General features: G+C 30.2%; 2 protein-coding genes across 2 annotated transcripts; both read left to right on the forward strand.

Annotated features, from left to right (window-relative positions):
* The first annotated feature begins 555 nt into the window (after positions 1 to 555).
* Positions 556 to 3,859, forward strand: LOC133186049 (uncharacterized). The gene is made up of 4 exons (XM_061321327.1): positions 556 to 730; positions 1,261 to 1,430; positions 2,026 to 2,112; positions 2,897 to 3,859. Exons 1-4 carry the CDS (start codon positions 664 to 666, stop codon positions 3,452 to 3,454), a joined length of 882 nt encoding a protein of 293 aa, XP_061177311.1. The 5' UTR covers positions 556 to 663; the 3' UTR covers positions 3,455 to 3,859.
* Positions 3,860 to 12,036: 8,177 nt separating this feature from the next.
* On the forward strand, positions 12,037 to 23,247 carry LOC133186050 (uncharacterized). Its single transcript, XM_061321329.1, has 4 exons — positions 12,037 to 12,201; positions 16,046 to 16,215; positions 20,053 to 20,139; positions 20,830 to 23,247. The coding sequence occupies exons 1-4, from the start codon at positions 12,147 to 12,149 to the stop codon at positions 21,934 to 21,936; spliced, it is 1,419 nt and encodes a 472-aa protein (XP_061177313.1). The 5' UTR covers positions 12,037 to 12,146; the 3' UTR covers positions 21,937 to 23,247.
* Positions 23,248 to 23,628: the final 381 nt, after the last annotated feature.

The following is a 23,628-nucleotide window of genomic DNA, read 5'->3' on the forward strand; positions in this document are numbered from 1 at the left end:
GGAAACGCCACCGTACTCACGTTTTTGCTATGTCATGGCTGTTTATAGAAAATGAAAGTAGACTTTTAATTTAATGTACGATACTTACTATGCAAGTTAAATCTAAATATAGTTTACGGACATCATCTTGTATATAATGTATTGTTAGAGGAGTAAGTAGGAACTCTGGTGCACCCATTTCGGAGTTTATTTGCAAAATTTATTAATTTATAAGTATAGATACTATTATTTTTGTTAATATGAACCAAATATTACACAGAAACCTTTGTTAAATTTATCATGATGAATCACAATCATCTTTATTAATATTTACATCACTTGCATGAAGAAAAAAACCCTTCTATTTAGATAATGATACAATAAGGACCGTTTTCAGCTGTTTGATAATAGCTTCCTGGAAGGTGAAAATTTAAAGTTCTAATCGTTCTAGAATACAGAATTTCGCAATAACCTGAATGACATCTTTTACAGTATGTAGTTAGATCAAAGCACAGTTTTTATATGTGTTACACAACGGGTGAGAGTGCGCACCTCTTTCCTAAAACGCAGATTGATCTCATGTTTTGTATACAACTACATAATTTTGGACAAGGCCGTAGGAATAAGACTGGAAGTTTATTTTTAAATCGTCATTGTTAAAAATTAAGCACAAATGTGAACGTCATGGTTAACAATATAACGTACAACGTTAACGGACTAAATCGTGAAAGTATCACACAAGGCGTATCAGGTAAGAATAATGACCATTTGTTGTCGATTTGAATCATAATAATTTGCCTTATAGACCAATCAATTCCGAGTTAAAACCGGCCAGTCCATGTGATATATATAAAATGAAATTTAAAATTAGTGTTCTGATACAATAGAACTTTAATGATTGAAATCGAAGACATATGACTCTACCTCAAACTGTTAAAACGATTATGCAACACAATGGAATAATGAACATTTATTAATATATAAATGTTAACGCTTTCCCCTTGACGTCTCTTCTTTCTTAAAGATGACCGTCTTGATATAAAAGCTTTTTTAGATTCAAATTGGAAAACTCTTTGTTTCTTTGAGTTCCCTGACTTTAAATGACCACGGAACGTTTCAGATGAGAGCTGAAACATATTCTAAATAAGTCTTAATCTTAATTTAATGTTAAAGGAAAATTGTTATAAACTTATGATAATGGGCAACGAAACCAATCGCTGTTCTTTAGACATCTTTATGTTTTGAAATGAATTACTTAAATTGAAGTATTCTTTGGAACAGTTAAAACTGTGCAGAGGAGAAGAAAAACTCTGCTGATTTTACGCATACTCTCCATTGCTACGCTCATGGTTTCCGTTTGTAATCTTCCTGTTGGAATTGTAATACTTCTCTACAGAGGGGACATGGAATTTCCTCTCACTTCCGGAGCTCCAATATGGTCAGGATTACTGGTATTCTATTTTCATTTGATGTTCAGTGTAAGCAATGATGTATGTAAATTTCTTCAAATATATCTCCAAACAGCACCATGAATACATGTATTTCTGTGAGTACCCTTGATGTATTGTAAAGTGATTATGAAGAGACATAATCAAAGTGATTATAAAAAATAAAATAAATATCGTTTTTTTAAGTGAATGGTAAAAAATTATTTCCTTGAACGAAGTTTACTTGTTTAATCTTTTCACTTTTGACTTATTCTTTCTTTTCTACTTTATAAATGTATATACCCACATACATATTAGGTCCATTTATTTCCCAGCAGCAATAAAAAATTGCTATTTATTTATTTTTCTGACATTAGAAAATCTGCAAATACAGATAAAATATAACTTGTTAAGACTGACGTCACTCTGTTTTAAATTATGTAATCAAATCCACAGTCTTATCAATCGTTCTTAATGAATGGATGTTAGAAAAATTCGTGCTTTTTTAAATCAGTTTAATATCATTACTTTTATGAGGCTTTATACTTAATTATCATCATGCTTCACTCTCCATTCTGATTTGTATATAGAAAATTTGATACCAAAAGTGAAATTCTAGGTCCTCATCTGTTGCATACATGGTCTCAAAGTGTCCAAGATGGACGTCAATTACGAAACAGTGCCTTCCCCTCTTGCTTCTTTTCATGTGAGTCACACTTAAAATAGTTCTTATTTTCATTTCATCTCTACAAGTAGAAAATCACAAAATGCAAAATACATTGCACGCTTGTCTGCCGATTTGTCTTTTAAAAAGTTTTTTTTAATTGCTACTCCTCCTGCAACTATGGTCCGATTTCAAAAAATGTTGCACTCTTTTGTCTGTTTATCTGTCTTTACTGGAAGACTGTATCAGCATACAAAATTTTTGATTTCCCTGAAAGGTGTGTCATGTTTACTGAGATATTGTAATCTATAAAAAATTATGATCTTTGAAAAGTGCAGCACCAGGTACATTTTTCAGTTGACTTATCAAATCTTAGTACACAGTTAGAATTTATCAAAACTTATACAATGTTGTCATTTTTATTTTTCATTTTTAAATATGGTGCTTCCGTGTTTACTGAAATTGAAATTCTTACCGTGACTTGAATATGTTTGTTTATTTCAAGAACATCGCTCTTTTTACAGTAATAAATTTTGGTACACTGTGCTAGGAAAATATAAAGATACATACTTCTGTAAAGGTAGAATTAAAAAAAAATGTAACAAGTCCAAGTGCATATTTTTCTCTAAAACTTTTATTTTAGAAAAAGTAAACCAATGAAGTTACAGCCTCCAGAACGACTACTGGTTGTTAAACATGTCATGTTTGCATTATACACGTTTTTACTTTCACTATCAATTCATAATCGGTAAAGGTCTATCATGATTTATATGCAATGCATAAATCATTTACAAATTTGTAATTACATACTTTTTACTTTGTACAGCTGAAGTCTTACCATAACATAAACCGAGTGAGCGTGTTAACAAGTCTTGCGTGTATTGCCTTCTCCGCTGTCTATGTTTTATATTGTGGACGAGATTCCTTTAAGCCTGACTCTTGTCCAACCAGTGAAAAGGAGGAAATGATATCAAATTTATTGGCGATATTAATCTCTTTCATTATGATAATTTGTAGCATCATGGGTGTTATTCTATTTCGGTTAAATGGCAAGGTATTAGGACTGAAAAAGCTTTTGGAAAAGGGCTCCAAAGAAAATGGTAAACCCAGACAAGATCAAGCCGAAGTCACCACTGGTACTGTAAGACCTGAAAGTGTAGAACTTCAGCTACATAGAATTTCAGATCTTCACAGATTTGGACCACCGCCGTGTAATAGTAATTTTTCCTATTCAACTGAATATGATTACAGGACGACAGATATCGAAAATACTTCCCACTTTCAAAGAATTGGGTCAAGATTGGATTATAATTTTGTAGATCTATCGGATCTACCACATCATATGATGAATATCGAAGAAAAATATGCTTACAATGATAGATAAAATAAACCAAGCACCGTCTACCAAAAGTGTTAAATTGATGTTGAGAAAAAAATCAGCTCTGTTTTAATGAAAAAAAAAATGGAACGTTTGATCGTTATAAGCAGTACCCATTCACCACCTTCCTTCAAAGCAATACATACATGTATATGTAAAGAGTCAAATCTATCATCTGGATACCTAGACAAATATATAAAATTATTACTTCTACATGTATATATATGCACATTGTTTTTGGTTCATTTGGATCTTATTCGATCTTGGCGTATTCTTTCGACAGGGCATATTATCGTGAATATGTGTCTGTTGTCAATTGTCTTTAATTAAAAAAGAGGCTATAATTTAAGTTTTCAAGAAATTGAAATCACAAACAGGAAATCCCGCAACTTTTTATCTGTATAGGTTAATCTCTGTGTTTAAGTAGCAAATGCTTCAATTGATGTCCTTTACAGAATTAGACGGGAAAACATTTAAATTGTAATTTTTTTCTTTATATACCTTTAATTTATGCGTGATCTGAGAAAATGGCTTAGAGAGAGGAAGATGTTGAGAGAAAATGAATCCTTTTTTATCGGTATTTTCAGTGACTTCATCTTGGGAAACCGATGCAAATGGTTATATAAGTTCAAATCTACTGATGAGCCCGCAAGGGGCGAAAGCGCTATATATATTTAATATATATTAAATATTATCTTATTTTATATATATATCTATATATATATATATATATATATATATATATATATATATATATATATATATATATATATACGTCTTCCGGTATTTTAAAAGTTCGTCGTTCCTCTATTTACACATGAATTTTTCGCTTTATACGCTAATGACTTTCCAAAAGAAATTTAATTTATAGTCAAAATTACCCGATACAATTAACCGTACTGGACAAAATTTGACAGAATGGCCTTTGAACTTGACAATTCTGGAAAGGAATAAAAGTCTTTTACTCTTTTCAGAGGGCAATGAACCTTATAAAATCAGAAAAAAGAACTTTTAGATATATAGAAAATTAAATTGTTAAGGATATTTACTTAAAACTTTGATAATGATTTGCTAGCTGGTAAATTGTAAAAGGATAATTGAAAAAAAAGTTATTTGTTTGGTTGTCTATAAAAGAATGCAGATAACTTTCATAATATAGATAAAACTGATGTCATTATCAAATGACACCTAGAATAAACTTGCGTAATTAAGCAACTAATATTACTTTAACGAAAGACTTCTTAACTCCCAACCCCTAGAAATTTAAATTTATTTTGTGTTTTACAAGCATATATATCATTATGACCAAATTAAATGCATGTGCAAATAAGTAGAAGTTAAAAAAAATATACACTGTCCATGATCACCAATATAAACACCATTGACAGATAAACCATGAAAGTGCAACTCAACATGCATCAAATACATGTAAGAATGGGGAGTTTTTTTCCCGTTGTAGTCTTTTTGTCATCCTAATTAAACCTCACTAGGTATATGGAACATCATTATATTGCCATAATTATTTAGATCAATCGATTATCTAAACTAGTGGATAATCCTGATTACATTTTCTGTCAGATTTCTTGGTACCTACACGACATTTAGGACTAAAAGGAAGTGGAGGATTTATGCATTATATTTACCGTAAATTTTCCAAAGCTTTTCCAAAGCTTTTCCAATTCAATACAAGAAGATAGCAATTTATTTTAAAAACTACTTTACTTTAAATTTAGAAGTAGAAGGCGGTAGTCTTCAGGAAAATACACATCTCTACAAGAATAAATCATCTGTCTTCATTTCATAATAGTCAATTCAACACAACAAAAAAGGGAAGGGTGCCTAATGAATTTTATTTATTGATCACATGTGTACATCTTTGCCAGTAGACAACACTCTCTGAATAATATTTTATTATATCCAACACTAAGTGATGAATTAATACACACATGAGTTTTCATTTGTAAAATGAATTTTAAAAATTGTTACAATTTAATTAATAAAATTTTGTCATTGAGATAACATATTTTACATTATAAAACACTTCTTTTTATCGCATTATGTACTATATTTTAGTATAATATTGTTGACAATGTTATAAGTTGATGGAAAAAAAAATGGTATAAATCAATATATATATATATATATATATATATATATATATATATATATATATATATATATATATATATATATATATATATATATATATATATATATATATATATATATATATATATAAACTAGGCAAAACATGATATAAAATAATTTTTTCCATTTTTTTTAGTAAAATATTATATTTATTTAACTTATTTTGTGTTTTCTTTCTACTCACCAAAGACTCAGAGATTAAAAAACACTTAAGGTCTGTCAACATGTTCCTCGAATATCTGTTTTGAATCTCTTCATATTAAATAAAAAAATATGATAATTATCATTATCTTTTGATTTTCTTATCTGTTTTCAAAATTGCTTATAAAATAAATACACGAAAATTATGATATTGAGAATCCCATTAATTTTAAGGAGGCTTACATGGTATCTTCCACATATGTCTCGTAAGGTACCTCATATTTTTGTGAGGAAATTGTTAAAGTAGCAATATTTCAATGGCAGTTTTTTTTTTGGGAACAATTTTATGTTATTGAGGAACGAGTAGTCTGACATAACCTGTTAATCAAAAACCATGTGAAATCCTATGTTTAAAGATTATTTTATCCTAAATATACCCTTAATGTTATACAGAGATAATCAACCAATCATTTATTTGAATTTCTACATCATTTAACAATAGTATATAGAGACTTACAACATAAGGCTGATTTCATATATAGCAATAGCATGCGTAAATGATAAAGAACAAAAATTAGTACGTTGCTATGTGAAGTATGGGAATTCTAGGCCGGGGAGCATATTTTATTTATTTTCTTTATAAACGAACACATTTTTCTAAGAAAGCAGTGTTTTTTTTTTACTATTCATGATGTTTTTAAAACTAATTATATTCTTAAATCCTATGTGTTTTTCTGTTAAGCATAGCATTCTTTCTTTTTGTAGTGAACTGCACATTAGTATACATTAATATACTAGTATAATGAAATATATTAAGCCAGCGTCCGCTTTCAATTGGAAAATGATGGTTATAAGTTCGGAATCTACAAAATGTAGTTAAATCCTTTTTTTTTTTTTTTTTTTGGATAAAATATTAAAATAGTTTTCAAACTTTTATACGTCTTTGTATACTCAATAATTTAATGCTTTAGGCGAGGTTTGAAGAGTTGATTGCCAACTTTGTTTGAATTGATCAATTAATGTCAGTTTAACTTTCGTCTTTAACCATTTTGTATTATTTGAGCTTTGTTCAAGTCAAATATAAGATAGTCCACAATTATTAAAAATATTTTTAATATTTTCAAACCAACAGATTTTTCCTCCTATTTCTTGATTTGTAATAAAGCCTAATTTATAACATAAATTTGCAATTTCTGTCTCCTTTCCAGTAATCAATTTTGACCAGTAAGATATCATGCGTGTTTTTATTTGAATTTCCATGGGGTATCGAACAAGTTCACCATATATCATGAAATCTTGGGTTGAATCTTTTAAATGGAGCAAAAGTTTTCAGAATTTTAGGTGAACCCTTTCTATAATTGCATTATTTGAAAATCCCCACACTTCACATCCATATATTAATATAGGTTGAACGATTTTACATGTATCAAACAAATCGAGTTGACACTGTATTGATAGATTATGTAATCTTCCTTTCTTTAATACTTCCTACTATGCTTTTGTTCCTTTTTCAGCTATTTTCTTTTTTGCTATTTTAAAAGAGCCGGATTTACATTCTGAGGTGGTTGAGCATAATAGTTGTCCCATCCGTGAATGTTAATTTCGTTTCACATAATTTACACCTCATGGATTTAAATTAAATGTATGTCCCATCTGTGAATGTTAATTTCGTTTCACATAATTTACACCTCATGGATTTAAATTAAATGTATGGAAATAACGAATAGTATTCAAGCTCAAAAGTCCATTAAACAATACAAATCAGGAGCAGAGCAAACACGGACCTCTAAAACATCAGAGATGAAATCTGGTGCCATGGAGGAGTAGGCATCCCCTGCCGATATATATGGATTTAAATTAAATATATGGAAATAACTCCTGAGTAGTTGAATTCTGTTACTACTTCTATGAACTTATCATCATATTGCATCTGTAAATTTTCTGCACGTCTATCTTAACTAAATATAAATATTTTCGATTTATCAGTTTTTATTTATAAATTCCATTTTTTGCAGTATTTACAGAAGGTATCTAGTTGTTTTTGTAGTTCTTCAGAAGATTCTGCCACCAGTACAGTGTCATTTGCATATAGAATTGCAAATAATTTAAAAATATATATATATTTAATTTGTTTTCAAACATCTCCGATATAGTTGATAAACCTTCAATATTAGGTGCATCTAAGCAATCATGTAAAACGCGCAGATTTATTCTAAATTCATTACCAAGGGCACTCTTTCAGACCAATATTTAGGCTTGATATTTAAAATACTTTCCTACGACAACCCAAGTTTGTGCTCCAATTAACTTTTTTTCGTGTGGCAGTTTAAAAGATATTTTGACGCGTATGTTTCAAAACAATTACTTATGAAGTTTATATTTGTAGAAACATAACAATCACTTAGCACCGCACACATTTTAGATGTGTGTTTCCAATCTCCTTAATCTTTGAAAGTACATACAAATTCCTTTTTAATATATAAAGCGATTTCGTTCAAATTTGGTTCTATGTCATTTTTGATATGATGCAATGTCATTTTGAATTTAGTTTAATTCATACTTGTTTATTTCTAATATTCATAAATGTACCAGTAATCTGAAATACAAGTATTTAATAACAGGTACTTGTATGAGGCAGGAAATGTCTGTCGATTGGATGTGAATTGGGCAATTTTTATTGTTTACTGTGTGGTGTGACATGCATCTGGAAGAAAAGTATCATTTTTGTTATATATTGTTTTATTGTAGACTATTACTGGAAGTTTAAACTAATATGAAATATTTAATGCATAAAAGAGTTTTTCTAAAGCATTCTTGGGAATGGTATTTTAGAAATTTAAATTGTGTTTACACTTACTCTTTGATATATGGTAAAAATATTTACAAATATCAAAATTTCACGATAAGAATAAATTTTCCAAACTTCCAATGGGATCTCCTTGACACTTTGTCAGAATGGATTAAATGTATCAGATGTATGTTAAAATCGCGCATTAAAAGATTGAGAGGCAATATGAGAACCATATATCCTTCTGTATTCAATAATCCAGAAGTGAAAAAAGAATTAGATAGATTACATGATCAGTACGTACTGGTCCCTGCTGACAAAGCAGGTAACAACATTGTCTTTGTTTGTAAGGCTCATTATATTAAATGTATTTTAGAGGAACTTGGATTTAATTCTTCAAGTGGTAATCCAACTTATACTCATAGTTACCTTTCTATGGAAGAAATTCTTCAAAATCATATGTCAGTTTTGAATATTTTTAATATTCCAAACAACCAAAATGAATTCGAATTACCATATTTATATTGGATTCCGAAACTTCATAAAAATCCTTACAAACAAAGATACATAGCGGGTTCCAGTAAATGTTCAACCAAGCCTCTATCTTTACTCCTCACTAAGATATTAACAGTGGTGAAGGAGAAACTTCAAGAGTACTGTGCAATAATATATTCGAGAAGTGGTGTAAATCAGGCTTTTTGATATCATTGATAGCTGCTTTTTCATTAAAAATGGAACTCGTAAATATACTTACCTTGTCATTGGTCATTTGCAAAATTATTTTGTTAAAAAACATTCTGATTGTACACACAAGTACTCTGAAGTTGACATTAAAAAGATGCTTGAGTTTCTGATTGACAATATCTATGTGGTTTTTGGAGACCAGGTCTTCCAACAATCTATTGGAATTCCTATGGGTACCAATTGCGCCCCGTTATTAGCAGACCTTTTTTTGTATTCATATGAAGCAGAATTTGTCCAAAATCTTGTACGTGAAAAGAAGAAAACACTTGCTGTGGCGTTCAACTCGACATTTAGGTATATCGACGATGTATTGTCAATTAACAATGGCTATTTTCATTCTTATGTCGATACGATATATCCTGGTGAACTTGAGATAAAAGATACCACAGAGTCTGACACATCTGTTTCATATTTGGATATTTTACTTGAAAAAGACGTTAATGGTAATTTAACAACCAAGCTTTATGATAAACGTGATGACTTTAACTTTTCAATCGTCAACTTCCCTTACTTATGCAGCAATATACCTTCATCACCTGCATACGGGGTATATATATTTCTCAGTTGATTCGATACGCAAGAGCATGCTCTACGTATGTACAATTTCTAAAACGAGGTAAATTATTGACAAATAAGTTAATGAAACAAGAATATCAGCTGTCTCGTTTAAAGTCATCATTTCGTAAGTTCTATGATCGATACAATGACCTTGTCAGCAAATACAATTTAGCATTGAGTCAAATGCTGACTGACGTTTTTCATACTAATTGTTAGGCTATTATTTACACACTGAATTTTCGACGGATTTTTCCGTTATTTCCCGATCATGACAAGGAGCACACGACGGGTGTGACCGGTCGGCAGGGGATGCTCACTCCTCCATGGCACCTGATCCCACCTCTGATGTTTGGAGGTCCGTGTTTGCTCTGCTCCTATTTTGTATTGTATAATGGACTTTTGGGCTTGAATACTGTTCGTTATCTCCATATATTTCATTGTAGTACAGACAAAGTACAACTAGTATCCTTTCCGAGCTCGCTGGATGTCAGAGAGATCACAACCTGAACGGATTGTGACAGGATTCCGTATTCGGAGTTCTTGCCAAGACCGCAGTGTGTATCTTAACGTAATGAATATCAAATTCATTAGATAATACACAACTGCTTATAATCTATGTCTTTGGTTATCTTAACGGGGATTTATATTTTAGCCTCTTTGGTGAAATTCATTGTGGAATTATTAATGAATTCTTTTAAATTGACACTGTGACGGACAAACGCGAAAATTGACAACAGTAGAATTTTTGCATGACACATGCAAATTTGGTTCAGTTCTTGAAGATATTAGGTTTCAGAAAATTACAGGTTTCAGAACCTAAAAAATCTAGTTTAATGGAGACAAATAAAAGTAAAAAAAAAAATCTTTGTATAACCCATCACAAAAATATTGCTTCACTTCTTCCACTTTATTTTACGCATGCGCTGAAAAATTGAAGAATTTACCATGGTTTCAATTCCATAGATATAAATGTCGGATGACTGAGAATTTTGATACAATATTCAAAAAAGATGGTCATAACTTATTCCTTACTTCTGCTTGCCCCAATTCAATGTTGTTTACAAGTTTCACGCTAAAAATAAAGGACGCGTGACCTTGACATCGTTGACATTGACGATAAAAACAAACCGATAAATACAACATTTGTTTTTCTGGCACTTATATTTTGCAGTTTTTTCTTGCTTTACAGTGCAGTTAAGTTGTCAAAACTTCGCTATATTCATATTTCACAGAAATCTTTTGTTTTGTGATTTAAATTTCTTAAAAGAAACACATGGTTTTGACTCATCATGCAACTTAAAGAATATGATTTTAGATAATAAATAAAGAGCAGTTGTCAATTAAATCCTAAACATTTTAACTTTCAATTTACAATTATACTTTAAATTTTACCCCAGAATTGTGAGAAAAGCACATTTATTTACTTTACAATGCGAAACTCCAAATGTACACTCGCATGCAACGTGAGAATAGTATACGTAGAAGCATTTTTGGGTAAATCCAAAATCCGTGATCCATCATCTGTAGAATCTGTCAATTTCTTGGGTAACTCTGTAATATGAGTAACGATTTTATAAATAAATTGATTAACATAATGTTTGTGAAGGAACATTACGTCTTATGACAGTCATTTAAGTTGCATAAGTGACAGCTTTTGTGAAGTAACATTAATTCTTATAGCAACCATTCAAATAGCATGAGTGTAGGAAAGCCAGCCAGAAAAGATCTTATTTGTCATTTAGACAAATGTGACTTCAGAGGGTGAAAATGCAATTTTACAGGGATTTGAAAAAGAATTCAGATAATTTGCACATTTTAAATTGTTTTATATTAATTTATAAATATTTGATACACTTATTGTTTTTCTTGTTTCCTGAAGTAAAATCATAATCTGAAGCTTTTACAATAATTATCATCACAGTTCATATATGACATCTATTAATTAAAATGTGGTATCACTTATATAAAGAAAAAGAAAACTTGCATTCAGAACATTAAAAAAGACCGTTTTCAACTCTTCGATGACTTTCAAGATGATTCTTTATTTTAAACGTAAAGTAATGATCGTTCTGCTTGATGAACAAGAATGTAGAATTTCGAAATAGCATTGATGACATCTTTAACAGGATGTTGTTACGAACAAAGCGCATTCATGAATGGCTTACACAACAGGTGTGAGTGCGTACGTTCTTGTTTTTAAATGCACAATGGTTTCACGTTTTGTAAACAGAAGTATTATTTTGATGAAGTCCGTATGAAGAGGAATGGTTCTTCATTTAAACTCGATATTGTTTAAAATTTAGCACCGATTTGAAAGTCATGGTGTACACCGTTAACGGATTATATCGTGACAGTGTTGCAAACAGCGTATCAGGTAAGAATTATTACATTTTGTTTTCAATTGGATCATAAGCTTTGTTAGAACCAGTACATTTGATCTTTACAAGGTGAGGTCTCTTCTTTTGATGATACAATTAACACTTTTGTTAACTAAGAAATACATATGCTGAATTTTTTTCTCTGTCTAAACGCCATTTGGTTATCGAACTAATAGTTGACCACATTCATTGTATTCTGTATTTAGTAATATCGAATAAATTCCCTTTATATTTGATAAAAAATTTGTATTTTATAATTAGAAATATCACATATAGTATAGAATATAGTATATAATTCACATACAATCCGAATTGAAACATAATAGAATACAAACGGAATTAAAATTATTCAATGTGAATTATCGAATATAAAATAAAATTACAGAAAACAAATAGAAATTTATAACATACATATCAAATAATTGTATTAAACAAATTAAAAAAGTCATACAATACAAATAGTAAAATAAACTATGCAAATTAAGTAATATTATAGAATACAAAGGCTAGATTCAACAGGTAGATTTTATCTAGAATATTTGATGGTTTGAATAACAATCATGGAGATGGTTTATATAAGCATAGCCTGCTGCCCAATCCATTTATGTTTTATTACATAATAGAATGTGTTCAAATCAAACACATTTTACCCCTCATACTGTCAATGATTATGCAACACAAAGATGATATAAATATATACGTATACATTATCATTCCCAGCTGCACTTTTGGGTGATTCCAAAAGCTATGACTGGCAAATTGATTTTTTTTTTTTTAAAAAAAATCAACTTAGCATAGTTTTCAATTATAACGTCATACTGTTATACACACCAGTTAAAATTTCTGAAGTGACGATAGACATTTGCATAAAAAGATTTTCAGAATTTTTATTTGTAGAACTTCATTTGAAAAAAGAAAATATTACTTCATCCTAAAAGACTTCCTGAAATACATAATCAAAAGAAAATATAGTTTTTAATCCTTCAGACTTGTCAGGGAAGTAATGATTGGCTCCAAACCATAATTGAATTTCTTCTTTTTTATATATGAAAAAAAGGTTTTTTTTTTTGATGTTTTCTTGCTCATTAATTATTTCAATTCTAGTTTGAAAGTTTTGAAATGAAAGAAATATGATACAATAAATTCCCCAAAATTTATATTTTTGTCCATTTGGTCAATTCTTCAAATCTAGTCCCCCCCCCCCCCAAAAAAAAGAATTTTGATTAGTTTTCTAACAAAAAATAATAGATTTAGAAGTTATTCTATTTTAAATTTTGTTGCACTCCTGACATCTGATATGCTTTTCATTAAACATTAAAAATCATGAACACAATAACTCATTCAAATTTTGTAAAGCAGTTCGTCGTTTTGATATTTCTTATCATTTACGACAAGTTTTACAAATTTTCTTGATTTTAAAATATGATTATTTGCTTATTTGATAATTTTTTTTTAATTGATTAGTGATGAAAATTATTCTGTGAACTGAATGTAAAATGTCCAAAAATGTCTGTAATTTGTTGATAGACATGATTTCAACTATAAATATAATATCAAACATCTTCTGTAATTTATTTTTTAGTTAATAGAGATCTAGATGAAGGTCATTGATGATTAAAACAGTTATCCCACTCTCGACTGCAGTAAAATTTAAAATCAAAACCATAGAACACAAAAATTCATTAAGTTAAGGCAATATCAAGTTCTTACAAAACTGTGTAATATTTATAGTCCATACTTCATGGTTAAAAAAATGTTTAAACTTGGCTTAATATCTTGAATTATTCCTTATAAATGTTAAAAACTTAGTTAAAATATATTTAGTAGATAAAAGTATATTTTATAGGACATATTACTTCGTGGGACAAACACTGTTAGCTGTTGAGGTCAACCAGAAAATTCTACTCATCATTTTTTGTAAATATTTATTCTTATTTATCATCGATAATTCTAACATTTCTGTTGCACTCCTGATCACCAAGAGCATGTGAGACTTTAAAGTAGAAATATTGTAAAGGATTAATTACAGCAGAGCATGTTCCGTTGTTTATTGAATTTGCGGTTGAACTATTTGAATTTTATTACAATTTTTCAGTGGTTTTTGTTATTTCATTAAAAAAAATTAAAGATAAAAGCACATGTGGATTGATAAAATTGAAAAAGAGACAGATTTCACTAATTAAACCGTCAATAATTATGTACTTAACTATTCAAATAGACGTTTATTGATCAAAGAATACTAAGTATGAATAGAAGTCATTTCATCATTGAACTTAAAAAAATGCGTTGCCCTCCTGACCGTAGAAGATGGATCTGAAACTCAGATAGATACTGAAATTAATAGATTTATTTGATAAAAATGTCCTTTTTGTCTTTTTTCTAAAATAGAAAGCAAAAAATCATATATTGATAAAAGTTTTTCCAAGTTGGGGAGCTAACCATCATGCATAGATATTTGACTCTCATTAATGCTGCTGATGAGTCACATCACATTCTTAAATTGTATATCAGATTTTGTTTTACACTTTGAAGTCTTTTTTTACTCAATTGAGATACAGATTTTTTTATTTAATCAAGTGTTTCTTTGGCAACTTTATATTTTTTTCTGTTGCACTCCTGACACAGCATAATATTTTTTTAGCATCAACCATGACCATAACTTGGTTAAACAAGGTCACATTCATCGGATTTAATTTAAAGTTAAATATAATGAATTTTATAAGGAAAGTCATTATGTCCAACATAAAGCAAAGAGTAAGCTGTTGTTTATTTATTATCTATGGATGTCATTTTTAAAAATATATTTAAGGGTCAAAAACTGTAGTTTACGAATGCTTAACCAAGTTAATCTGCCTATAAATAAATATAAATGATAGTTTTGGTTGAAAAATATACATTATCATTAGTAAACTATAATTCTCATTCATTAAGCAAAGTAAGAGTTGACTATCATAATCAAGAAACTAAAATAAACAGAGAATCTTTTTTTTTTTTTTTTTTTTTTTTTTTTTGTATCTGTAGCTTAGTTGTAAACTATAGTTTTGATCTCCCAAAACTACATAAATATTGTCAATCAAAAACTCAATCATCTGTTTAATATCAACTAAGGAGTACCTGTGCGTACAATCAGAATGTTTTCTGACAAAATAATTTTGCAAATGACCACTGACAAGGTAATTAATTTTTTTTTTTTTTTTTTTTTTTTTTTTTTTTTTTTTTTTTTTTTGCAGAGCGTCCTTAAAATAGAATGCATATAGTGTTCTGATCAAGGATTACAGAATATTGCTAAAGTGTTATAAGTCTTCTTGTGCATCCAAATAGAAACCTTCTAAAATATTTGTCGAGAAATTATATATATTGATATGATTAACCTGTTATTCGATCGAAACGTCTTGCGATTAACCGATTGACAATTCCATTTCGATTGTCATCCCCGATAAAGACAGAAAAGTGAATTTTTCTTTAAAAATATAAGCTGGAAAAATTCTTAACTACATTTCATTATGCTAAATTTTGTTCTCTTGGAGACGTTTTAGAGATTTTTAAATATTTTAAAGTTTGATAAAGTCTTTAGGATGTATGCATTGACACATGGGTCTCTTGTGAATACTCCTACTTCAAATGACAACGATAAGCAAATATATATATTCTATATTTAATGCTTGATCACATATAACCTAAGTATAATATAAGTCTTAAGTTAAATGTAATACCAAGTTTAAATTATAAAGTAAATTTATGACAATGGGTAACGAAACTCTATACATATTGAACAATTCTGCTTTTCTTTGGATATATTTGTGCTTTTAAATGAATTAATTGAAATTTTCTTCCGAACAGTTGAAACTGTACAGAAAAGAAGAAGAGCACTGAAAAAGTTGCGGATACTCTCCATTGCTTCGATCATAGTTTCCTTTTGTAACATTCCGGTGGGTATTGTGGTACTCACCCACAGAGGAGACATGGAATTTCCCCTTACTTCTGGAGCTCCAATATGGTCGGGAGCATTGGTATTCTTTTTTTTTAAATTCTATATGAGAATGGTATTCGTAATTTTCTATAAATATTACATGTACCCCAAACACAAGTATAAATATTACATGTATCCCAAACACAAGTATGATTAGTTCTGCGTCTTGTTCTGTCTACCTTTGATTTTATCAAAATGACAGAAAAAGGATTGCAAAAAGGACAGTTTTCTTTTTTTCAGTATAAATATAGAAATTATGATTTCGCATGAAATTTGCTACCATAGAACATTTTATTTTCACCCTCTTGTTTTATATTTAAATTTGTATACTCTTGCACTGAGTTGAAAATAATTCTCTAACCGTTACAATCAAAATCTGAGATTTATCCATTTTTCTGAGTAAATCATGTAGGCATATCATATGGAGAAATGGTGTTCATTCTGCTCATTTGCATATTGGTCATATTGGAGCTGTAATGTCGGCAGATTCCATAAAGGTTATAAATATGGCAAAAATACAACAATTTGCAAATTTTTATATACTTACCATTTCGGATAAAGTTCTTCCGGCGATGGTTTGATTTTTCTTAAAATCTTCTACCAAAAATGACAAGATTGTTAATAGCAAAGTGTAAGTTGTCACAACTTTTTCTGATTTGAAAATTCGAAGCGAGAGTTTATTGTTTTATTATTGAAGGAAAGAGCACAGAACTGGTGTTTTTTTTTAAAATCATTTTTGATGATGTAAGTGTATCTTGCAAGTTGACAGAATTCTTCCGCCGATTATTAGGTGCAGCCTATTTTTACAAAATATAGATTATTTATCATTTTGTGAAGAGTTACGACCGATTTTTTAGTTTGAAAACGGCAATTTTTGCATCGATTTGAACTACTTCTTAACTGTATCACGAGTTGTCAACTGTTCATAACACAATATATTACCCATATAACCATGACCGAGGCTTGAAGAAACAACAAAATGAACCGGGCTTGCAGATTTTAAAATAAAAATTTAAAGAAATGGAATTACGAGTTTATGCATGATCTTATAAATATTAATGAGAAGTAAATCACGTGAAAGTAATTGCATGAATAAACTGCACACAGTATCAACATATCATTTAGTGAAGCGCATAAGCGCTTCATGAAAAATATGCCTCTCTGCATATCCTTGTGTTTTATTCCAATCACACTTAAAAACTGGGAAAAAAACCCTATATTTACATTTTATATATTCAAAACCAGCAAAAATTACTCTCAATATTTTGTCGCCACGCCCTATATGTTTTTTAATTACACCTCGGCCGCCTCATTGTAACTTTAACTCGTGTATATTTCTACGCGTGACTATATAAATCTATTGCAAAGTTGATTTAGTAAAAAAAAAAAAAAGCACAGCAAATGTAAATACTTGTATAAACAGATGGGTTTTTTTTATAATATCAGTAGTTTTTTTCAAAATCTAATTAACTATACATATAAATACAATATCAGTTTCTTTATGGGCTGTTAAATTTATTTACGAGGGTTGTCCAAAAAATTCGTAGACAGGGAAAACAATTTAGGTTTTGTTTTCTAAATTTAATTTCTTTCCTTGTCATATAGTAAAAGGTACGATGGACAATATGAGCCGTCAAATTACATGTAAGAGTAACTCTATTATGTACGCAGAATTAATTGACTTTAGCAGTAATACCTGTATCATTTTGTACATGTACATCTTTGTCAATGACAAAACGCTTGTACTTGTAATATGAATTTGTACATGTACAAATCTTGAGACAAAATACATTTGAAACTACTTAACATTCCTCAGATTTATTGGGGAGATTATCTGTAAACTTAGAAAGGGTTTTAAACAAAAACACGTGTGTTTTTTTAATTTTTTTTTGGGGGGGGGATGTTAAATCTTATTTTTAATGATATTAAAAAGAGCAAGACTGTTTGTACATTCACGTACGTCGTATGAGATCACGACTCTCAGATTTTTCCATCAAAGAATATTTTGTAAGTGTCTTTATTCAGATTCCTCGTGTTTTTGTTTGATTTAAACCTCTTTCACGACAATGCAATATAGAAATTCATTCTTAGGCCTCAAATACTAGCTAAAGATTCCAGAGAAAAAGGAAGCTGAATCTTTAAGTAAGAAGTTTATTCATTTCCTCATTCTATCATTTTCCTTGTTCCAATGAAAAATAAATAAAGGAGAAAAAATATTAATGGAACAAGGGAAAGAGTAGAATGAAAAATAAAGTTCTTACTTACGCAGATCATAAAGCGACAATCTTTCATCTGAAGGGAAGGAAAATACTAGAGATGCGGCTTCATTGTCTCTGAAATCTTTAACCAGTATTTTGGGACCTACGAATGAATTTTAATATTGCGTTGTCGATAAGGAAATTAAAATCAAACCAAAACAAGAGGAATCTGAATAAAGACACTTACAAAATATTCTTTGATGGAAAAATTTGAATGTTGAGGTCTCAGACGACGTATGTGAAAGTAAAAATAATCTCGCTGCATGCGTTTTATGATTATTAAAATTAGGAATACAGCATTTATTTAACAACAACAAAAAAGGGACGAGAAAAGAAGAAAAGAGAAGAAAACCAGACACATGTGTTTTTGTTTTAAACCCTGTCCTATTTTACAGATAATCTCCCCAATAAATCTGAGGAATGTTAAGTAGTTTCAAATGTATTTTGTCTCAAGATTTGTACATGTACAAATTCATATTACAAGTACAAGCGTTTTGTCATTGACAAAGATGTACATGTACAAAATGATACAGGTATTACTGCTAAAGTCAATTAATTTTGCGTACATAATAGAGTTACTCTTACATGTAATTTGACGGCTCATATCGGCCATCGTAAAAAAGCAACATTTCATGATCATGAATTTCAAGTTTCATGATAATACCGCATTTAAAAAGAAAATATTGTAAAAATGAAAAGAGCATACAAGTGTAAATCGGTGCACGAAAGCAAGCGTAATTGACGTCTTTTATAACGTCATGATTATTTTTAAGTACTATCTTATGTGCTTAACATGCGTCTTTAAAGTATCTCAATATTTTTTTTAAGTGGAAAACCACTATTGACCGAGGGACCCATCAAAATTCACCATTGTCCATGTTTATTTTTCAGATTCAAAATTTAGTCCACGAAAGGTCGCCTTAAATTGTTGGTAGCAGAGAATATACAGTCAAAGGTTGACGTCACGCTGATCGTGGTCCATAAGGTTTTCTCATTGACTGACTTTAACAATTGGTACTCTACTATAGGCGTAACCATTTTCAGTACGGAGGTGAAAATTGTCCTTGAATCTCTTATACCATTTTAAAATAACTTCTCTACTATCCCTGTAGTACGTATTGTCACTTCTGTATTTTTTCCACATTTCTAGAGTGGACAAACCACATATGAAACAATTTTATTAGATCCCCCTTGCGCTGCTAACGCGTTTAGGACGTCATTTGTAGCAAACTCAATTCCATCAGCAGTTTAAAAAATAATAACACAAATCCTCTGTCTCTGATGCTTTGATGTTTTACTTATTACGAAACAAATGTAATTGGAATAGCTACCTACGTAAATTATTCCGAATTCTGTTCGTGCGCCGACAGACCATTTAGGCTCTCCTATAAATCGTCAAAATATAATTACTATGAAAGATATAAATTTAAGAATTCACTGTTTTAAAGAACATTGAATATGTTATGTCTGTCTTAAATTTGGTTAGTATTGGTATATATTGGATATAAATATTGTCTACGACCTTTTGGGACAACCCTCGTATTTAATCCCGATTCTTCAATTTTCATCCTTATTTGTAAATTTTTTATCAAAAATTTTCTATCAAAATATAACTCTAGGTCCTCGCCTGTTCCATACATGGACTCAAAGTCTCCTGGATGGAAGTAGAATATGAACACGTGCCTTCACCACGTGCCTCTCTTCATGTGAGTCTTATTTGATATGGTTTTTGTTTTTGTCATTTTCATCTTTACTGGTAGAAGATCAAAAGAGCTTATGCATTTGTACAATTGTAAAACTCTCCATTCGTCTTTCTGTTTGTCTATTTGTTTGTTAACTTTTTTTTTCAAAAAGCTACCTCCTCAAATTGCACCAATTTATAATTTCCTATGCTTGTTTTTGATTTTTATAATTCGAGTTGCCATGTTTACTTTCAAATTAATATTGATATGCAAGGAAGACTACATCGAAATACACAATGTGATCAGTTTTTGATTTCGAATCAAAGTATTTCCAGGCTTACTTAAAATTGAATGTTTGTTTAATTAAAAAAAAATGCTCCCTTTCACAGTTTTGTTTTACTTGAAATCTTTGTAGAAGGTTTTGGGAAATATCAAGATACATAAAAGTATTTCTGTAAATGTAAAAAAAGGTTCATGTGCATCTTTTCTCTTACACATATAGTTCAGTAAAGATACATTCTTATCAGGACTTCTGGTTGGGAATTTCAAGTACGATACTTCACGCCTTACTATGATAGAACATGCGTCATGTGTCATATTTGTAATATATTAACCTTCATTACCAATTTCATGTTAAGGAAAGGGTATCATTATTCATATGTATAAAAACATATATTAATTATACATAGAAGATGATCTTTTTACTTTGTACAGCTGAAGGCTTATCATAACATAAACCGAGTGAGCGTGTTAACAAGTCTTGCGTGTATTGCCTTCTCCGCTGTCTTCGTTTTATATTGTGGTCGAGATTCCTATAATCCCGAATCTTGTCCAACCAGTGAAAGAGAAGAAATGATATCAAACATTTTGGCGATGTCAATTTCTGTCATTATGATGATTTGTAGCATCATGGGCATTATTCTACTTCGGTTAAATGGCAAAGCATTAGGACTTAAAAAGCTCTTGGAAATTGCCTCCGAAGAGAATCGTAATGCCAGACAAGAGCAATCTGAAGATATTACTGAAAATACTTCACAACCACAGAGACTTCGACCGACGTCATATGATGATAATTTTCCCGCTCCAACTGCACCACCGCTGTGTATTCGTAATTTTCCCGATCCATATGCACCACCGCAGTATGATAGTTATTTCGAAAGGGTTTCCGAAGAGAATCGTAATGACAGACTAGGACAGACCGAGGAAACAACTCGCAGAGATATACTTGAAAATCTCGAACTTCAGCCGCGGAGAATTACAGACATCGACAACAGGATTACAGATTTTGAAAATACGTCACATCCACAAAGACTTGGACCCCCACCTTATCATAGTAATTTTCCAGACCCAAGTGCACCCCCGCCTTATGAGCGTAATTCTTCCGATCCAACTGAATTTGAATATAGGTATAGAGAATTTCAAAATACTTCACATTCTCAGAGATTTGGACTACCGCCGTATGATAACAATGATTCCGATCTAACTGAAAATTACCAAAGGACTACAGATATGGAAATTAATCCTCAAAGACTTGAACCACCGCTTTATGATTCTAGTATTCCCACACCACCATATGAGTGTAATCGATCCGATCCCACGGAAATCGACTATAGGAATCCAAGATTACAGAATAATTCAAATCCTCAAAGATTGGGACTACCGTCGTATGACGATGTTTCTAATCCAACTGAAATTGGTTCTAGGACTACAGAATTTGAAAATAATTCACCTCATCAAAATGTTGCTACACCTGTGGATTATAATTCTATTGATCTGACTGAGCCACCACCAACATATGAAGAATATATGCGCAATTTATAGAAAACATGCTTAGAATGATACATGACATAAAGAAGTGATCAACGGAAGTTATAAAGTTAAACAGCTTTGATTACATAAAAAAATGCAGAGTTTTCAAATTCAAAATCTTCAATATCATTATAATTTGCTACCTGTTTTCAAAAACAGTGCGTGCATCTGAAGATATATCTACCACATAGGAAGTAATACAAAACTGTATGTCATTGCAAGTACATGTTTATGCATTCTTACCATTCAAGGTAGAGTCCATCTAAATTTTTGCTTCCTCGGAGCACATTGTTATGCATATTGAAATATAGACGTCTTTTGGAAAGTGATTGATGGTGTCTTTTAAATGTGCAACAAGGTTTCAGAATTATTTTACTTTCATCAAGAGCGCTAACCGGGGTTAGATACAAAAACTGTTTCCACAATTGTTAACCATATTTTAAAGAAAATCAACTATGCTTTTTAAAAACCCTTACAAACAAAGACTTAATTTAAGTTTACCAAGCCTCTTTCTTTATTCCTCACCAAAATATTAACAGCAATGAGGGAGAATCTTCAGAAGTATTGTATAACAATACATTTCAGAAGTGGTATTAACCAGACCTGGAAACTAATAGACTCCAAAGAACTATTTAGAAAATTTGAAATCACAAATGTTAACCAAAATCAATTATATCAAGTCCTACTTTTCATTACGTTATACAACCATTCCCCATGATAAATTAAATTCCAGGTTTTTGACATCATAAACATCTACTTTTTCAATAGAAATGGAACTCGTAAATTTACTTTTCTTGTAAATTTTTCATTTTCAAAATTATTTTGTTAAAAGCATTTTGATTGTTTACCAAAGTACTCTGACGTTGATATTGAAAAGGTGGTTTAGTTTTTGATTGACAATATTATGTATTGTTTGGTGATGAAGTTTTCAAGAAAGCTGTTGGATTTCCTATGAGTGCTAATTGCGCCCGTTGTTAGCAGACCCATTTTTTATCGGCCGCAGCAGCGGTCAATCTATTTGTGGTTGTGTTAGAAAGTGCACATGGGGAATGAGATGTTATTTATTATCAGTTCAGAAAAATATTTCTTTAATGATAACATGTATAGAATCATGAGTAAAAATATTTTAAGAACTTGCTTTAAACTAAGTCTTAATTGTTATTATTTTTTCAATTTCATTTGTCGTCGGATAATTATTAATTTATGATTATATAAAATGAGTTTACAATAGTTACTCCCCAACCTGGGAGTGTGTAAGATATGAACGCAAATTGTCTTGATTTTCCGGATAATAATTAAGTTGTGAATAAAAATTGAAAAGTGGTTAAACTTGAAAAAATTGTTTTGAATATGCTACAGCTGCGAATGACATAAGGATTTAATTTTTTTTAACTTTTGCACCGCGCCGTGCATCATACTCCGCAGAAATCATCGGCATCATCACGTGACAAAGATCCAGGGTATCAGCAAGTAGTTCATCTTGAGTTCTGAATATAAATACTAAAATAGGCCTACATCTCCATGTTGATGACAATAAATATGTTTATCATTTATCACTAAGTGATTTAATTCCATGGATGAATCAATTTGATGAACAAATGCACTAAAATTTCTATTTATATAATTTATTAAATATTTTTATTTTAAATCTTATTTTTAAATTTATTTCATTTTATTTTACTTCTCTCTCTCTCTCTCTCTCTC

This window comes from Saccostrea echinata, unplaced genomic scaffold (assembly GCF_033153115.1).
Source record: "Saccostrea echinata isolate AGI-Se365-2 ecotype Australia unplaced genomic scaffold, CSIRO_AGI_Sech_v1 ptg000012l, whole genome shotgun sequence".
In the NCBI taxonomy this organism is placed as follows: domain Eukaryota; kingdom Metazoa; phylum Mollusca; class Bivalvia; order Ostreida; family Ostreidae; genus Saccostrea; species Saccostrea echinata.